This window comes from Dipodomys ordii, unplaced genomic scaffold (genome assembly GCF_000151885.1).
Source record: "Dipodomys ordii isolate 6190 unplaced genomic scaffold, Dord_2.0 Scaffold68, whole genome shotgun sequence".
Classification (NCBI taxonomy): Eukaryota; Metazoa; Chordata; class Mammalia; order Rodentia; family Heteromyidae; genus Dipodomys; species Dipodomys ordii.
The window spans coordinates 5,253,202-5,258,834 of record NW_012267284.1 but is presented as its reverse complement, the minus strand read 5'-3'; the positions used below and the strand labels follow the sequence as shown (position 1 = coordinate 5,258,834).

Sequence of the window (5,633 nt, the reverse complement as noted above, 5' to 3'; positions counted from 1 at the left end):
GCTGAGGGATAGCTCCCAAGCCCAGAGTTTAAGCCACACACACACACACACACACACACACACACACACACACACACACACACACACACACACACGAAAGAGTAGAAACTTGGTTGCCTGCTGCTGCTCTGAATATCTCAGTGCTTTGTACACAATGGGTGGTTAATAAATGTTTCAGGGCTGGGAATGTGGCTCAGTGGAAGAGTGCTTACAAGCATTAAGCCCTGGGTTCGATTTTTCAGTACCACATACACAGAAAAGCCAGAAGTAGTACTGTGGCTCAAGTAGAGCAATAGCTTTAAACAAACAAAGAAGCTCAGGGACAGTGCCCAGGCCAAGTTCAAGCCCCAGAACTGGCAAATAGACATATAAGATAGATACAATAGATTAGATAGATAGATAGAAAGATAGATGTTTCAGAGCAATTATTACTCAAAGAGACCTGAGCTCAGGGGCTGGGAATGTGGCTTAGTGGTAGAGTGTTTGCCTAGTATGCATGAAGCCCTGGGTTCAATTCCTCAGTACCACATAAACAGAAAAAACCAGAAGTGATGTTGTGGCTCAAGTGCTAGAGTACTAGCTTTAAGCAAAAGCTCAGGGACAGTGCCCAGGCCCTGAGTTCCAAGTCTCAGGCCCTGGGTTTGATTCCTCAGCATGACATAAGCAGAAAAAGCCAGAAGTGGTGCTATGACTCAAGTGGTAGAACGCTAGCCTTGAGCTGAAGAGCTGAGGGACAGTGCCCAGGCCCCACGACCACCCCCCCCCAAAAAAGAGAGGGAGACCTGTATTCAACAGCTACAAGAAGAATCTGGGAATGTGTGTGATACAAATCTTGAGTCAACTCTAATAGATGGGACAATTTTAATTTACTTCAAAACTGTGAACAATTATCTACCCCATGTAATTGTAACCCCTCTGTACGGTATTTTCACAATAAAAAATAATTAAAAAAAAAAAACTGAACGATGGCTGGGAAGGTGGCTCAGTGGTAGAATGCTTGGCTTGCATGCATGAAGCCCTGGGTTTGATTCCTCAGCATCATATAAGCAGAAAAAAAAACCGGAAGTGAGGCTGTGGCTTACGTGGTAGAGTACTAGCCTTGAGCTGAAGAGATCAGGGACAGCAGCCAGGCTCAGAGTTCAGGCCCATTAACCGGCAAAACAAAAACAAAAACAAAAAACCCCAAAAACAAAAACTGTGAACAATCCAATTAGGTGATATACAAGGACACAGTTTCTCAGGTCATATTTGGTGTTTTGGAAAGCTGACAGCCTACAGAAGAGCAGCTAAGGGGAGGAAAAGTGACCAGAGGAGGAAGGCTAGGTAGCTGACTGTCAGAAGGACTTCCCTAGTTATTTAAGCACAGTAGATACAACACTATTAGAACTTACTAGACTACAGGAAAACATAAATTGAAGCCCTTCATCTAAGAACCACTGCTTGTTCTCCCGAGATTTTCCAGGTCAGGGTCTAGAACAAAAAGAAAGTGACCACTTGAACATCAAACTGCCCTAGTAGTTTAGAAATATGAACTTTGGTAGCCCTCTGTCATAACAATGGCAGAGGCAACAATAAAAGAATGCAGATTCAGACAAGGCTAACTCCTTGCCCCCATTTAAAAAAGGGTTCTTAATGTAGGGGCTCTGGGATTAGACTACCAGATAACTGCATCTCTAGTTTTCTCACCACCCTGCCTCATCTCTCACCCCTAGGAAAGAAATGTATGTGGTTTTGCAGCTCCAGCCATGTTAAAGAGAGAACTGTGGAAATCCTAAAATGAACCTCATACCACTCATACCAGTATTTATCCCCGCCCCCCCACCAGGCTAATTGAACTCAGGGCCTGGGTACTGTCCCTGAGCCTTTTTATATTTAAAGCTAGTGATCTAATACTTGAGCCATAGCACCACTTCTGGTTTTTTGGTTTTGTTTTTTTTTTGTTGGTCATGGGGCTTGAACTCTGGGCCTGAGCGCTGTCCCTCAGCTCTTCAGCTCAAGGCTAGCGCTCTACCACTTTAGTCACTGCGCCAGCCACTTCCAGTTTTCGGAGTGGTTTACTGAAGATAAGAGTCTCACGGACTTTCCTGCCAGGGATGGCTTTGAACCGCACTCCTCAGATCTCAGCCTCCTGAGTAGCTAGGATTACAGGTGTGAGCCACCAGTGCCTGGCTTACCTCATACCGGTATTTTCAAGAGAGAAATACAACCTGGATATACATGTCTCCTATTCCAGTTATCTGAGAAACTCTTATCAAGTTCTTACTCTTTCAAAAGTCTCTAAACAACTTTTATAATTTAGTATGGAAAAACAATGTAGCTAGTCAAATTTAGCACATAATTCTGAATGACCTTGGTCTTAATTTTTTAAAGGCTGTGAAAACTCACATGCCATAAGGAAAAGCATCCTATGTGTGACAATGAGAATAGTTTAATAATGCCTACGGAATACTTGGGGAACAACCACAAACTGAGCCCATCTACTTACCTTTCTCATCATTTCAGCTGAAATAATAACATTTTCTTTAATATTCTAAATCTCCCAAATGAGAAGAGAAGGGGGAAAAAGACACTTCCCCTTTCTCGTTGTTACTTAAGGTCCTCTTAAGAATTCTATTTCTGAGGCTGCACTCAATTCTCCCAAACATCTCAGTTTGGAAGACAGCATAGTACCTCACCTTTAAAACCACCTTCCAGAAAAGGCGATTATAAGAAACAGAAGCAAGATGAATAGATTCAAAGATTCTGAAGCAACACAAAACTAAAGAACCTAAACTATTACATTTAAACTATCGGTGTTTTGTTAAACATTTACACCAAAACTGCTTAGGCCAAACCAAATGAATTTATTCAAAATCATTAACTGTAAATTACTGTGTTTCAACTCTGGCTCAAACACTACTTTGCTCATCTCCCTAAGCTTCCTCTGCTCTCAGAACAGAGATAACAGCATCTACCCCACAAGGTTATTTTAAGCATTGCCTAGGATCAGCCATATAAAGCACTTAGCTGACTACTTAGTATATAGCAGTGTATTTGTTAACTATCATAATGACTGAAATTTATTAATTTACAGTCACTGCAATGGAGCCCCATGGAACTACATAAAAACTGAGACATTACCTCCAAGTCAGACACATTAGTTCAGTAAATGGACTTTGTAACATTTATTTTGATTGCTCAAAGGTCTTTTTTGGTTTTGCTTACTTCCTGAATCTCAGCTATGTTCTAGAGAAACAGGCAAGTGCCACAGACAACAAAATCAAAGACATGGTGTTACTTTAGATGTGGAGATTTTTATAAATTAACCAGATGAATGGAATCTCTGTCCTACAGGTTCTTCAGCACTTCTATCTTTCTCTACCTCTCAAAAAATTAAGTTCTTGAGTTCTTCAAAAGCTATCTCCCCTTCCATGGGCGAGGCATACAATTAGAACTAAGATTAAGGAAGTCCTGTCATTTTATTTTATTTGTTTGTTTTTTGGGTCTGGTCATGGGGCCTGAACTCTGGGCCTGGGCGCTGTCCCTCAGCTCTTCAGCTCAAGGCTAGCACTCTACCACCTGAGCCACAGTGCCACTTCCAGCTTTTTTCTTTTTGCTTATGTGGTGCTGAGGAATTGAACCCAGGGCCTCAGGCATGCAAGGCAAGTGCTCTACCACTGAGCCACCTTCCCAGCCCAGTCCTGTCATTTTAATAAACAATTTTAACTGGGTGCCAGTGGCTAATGGCTTTAAACCTAGGAGTCTGAGACAGAGGATCACTGTTGGAAGCTAGCCTGGGCAGGAAAGTCCATGAGACTCTTATATCCAACTAATCACCAAAAAGCTGGAAGTGGAGTTATGGCCTAAGTGGTTAGAGCATCAGCTTTGAGCAGAAAAAGCTAAGAGACAGCATTTAGGCTGAATTCAAGCCCCAGTACCAACACAAGAAAAAAAAAATTTAAAAAAAAGGTTTTAAAATGTATATTTCTTAAGCTTTTGGGTTAAGGAAATGTAAGACTCGGATGCTATTATTATCTGGGAAAGATTGTTTCCCCGGCCTCCTCCCAGCAAGACTTATAAGAGTGTTCAGACTTCGGGGGAGGGGCTGGGCCAACTCACTGGTGACGTGGAGCTAGGAACTGCATGGAAGCACAAGGGATCTCGGCAGTACCCAGCGCTGCAGTTTTTCGAGAACCCGTTATTACAGCGAAACAAAACCAGTTCGCTTCTCCGAACTACACACACACACACACACACACACACACACTCACTCACTCCACTCCCCCAGCCCTGCCTGCGGCGCCTGCCACCGATCCGGGGCCCCGAGGACTGGGGTGCAGCCTACACAACTCCCTGCACAGGCTCGGTACCACACTCCATAGCCTAGAACTTAACCCACGGCCCAATCCCTTAGGGGACAGGGTGGACATAAGGATGACCTCTTCCCCTGGTCGCCGCCGCCCCCCTGGAGTGGTCCGGCTGCCACGTCAGGCCACGGTCCGGCCCCAATTTCTCCCGCCAATCCCACTGATTCGAGGACACCCCCTACCCCACCCCCGGCCCTGCCACACACCTTCAGCGCGGGACCTCGGCCTGAGAAGCGCCCCAAGACAAGTCCGAGGCGCGGGACACGCCCACCGGACCCCCGCTCCCCTCCCAAACTTTTCAGACACCACAGCAGCACCCTCCTCCCCCACACCGCGCAGTCCGGTCAGCGCCCCCACGCCCGGACGACTCAAGTTCGCCAGGACGGAGGGCCCGGCCCTGCGCACCCCGAGGGGCGGCAGGGTGCTCCCCACCCTCGGGTCACGGTATCCGTCACGTCGGCAGGAGAGGCGCGGGGTGTCGGGCCGCCACGATCCCAGAGAGGGGTGTGGGGGGGTGTCCCGGAGCGACCGAGGCCGACGGGTCCTCGGAACCCGGCCCCGCGCCCCGGCTTCTCAGGGCCTGGCCCGGCCGCTCACCGGCGCAGGAGCGCGTCTTCCAGATCTTCAGCAGCAAGATGACGATGGCCGCCAGGTGGGACAAGTCCCCGGTCAGCCGGAAGATGTTCATGGCGGCAGCGGCGACAGTTGGCGCGGCGGCCACGGAGCTCGGCGACTAAGGAGGCGGCGGCCCCTGAGAGGAAGCGGAGAAGATGGCGAGAGCGGCGCGACGTGGCCAGGGACGTGGCCGAACTGCCGTCGCGCGCGCGCGCTCGCGGGGCATTCTGGGAGAGCGGGCTACATCCAGGCCCCGCCTTCCGTGCCCCGCCCCTTTAAGGGGAACGCGCCGGAGATTTGGCTCTTCTCCACCAGCCCGCCTTGGCTTCCCGCTGAGATCACCCAATCCTCCCCAACTTCCATCTGCCAAGGATTTTGGCTTCTTCTCTGCGCCGGCGATTCGCTTTTACTTTTGAGATGACATTCGCTGGTGATAGTTCTCTTCCCATCCCCCTTCCCACTGGCCATAGACTACATTCTTGTATGCAAAAATAATTCGTGTTCACGTCACTCAAGGTCGACATTGGAGGTCGATGCAGAAGGATGCAGTTGAAGTTGGGATTCCAATTTTTTTTTTAACCGTTCTGGGGACTGTCTTGCGAGAGAAAGCTGGAAGAGAGTGTAGCTCAGTGGTAGAGCACTTGACCCCTAGCACTGGCGAAGAAAATGGGG

At 47.9% G+C, this 5,633-nt stretch overlaps 1 protein-coding gene across 1 annotated transcript in view; it reads right to left on the bottom strand.

The window, feature by feature from the left end:
• Window positions 1-5,168, bottom strand: part of Kdelr2 (KDEL (Lys-Asp-Glu-Leu) endoplasmic reticulum protein retention receptor 2) — a 15,507-nt gene extending 10,339 nt beyond the window's left edge. Inside the window, exon 1 of the mRNA XM_013023395.1 lies at window positions 4,944-5,168. Within this exon, the coding sequence (XP_012878849.1) occupies window positions 4,944-5,034 (91 nt within the window). The 5' untranslated portion in view covers window positions 5,035-5,168. The remainder of the gene's footprint in view (window positions 1-4,943) is intronic.
• Between the last annotated feature and the right edge of the window lie 465 nt (window positions 5,169-5,633).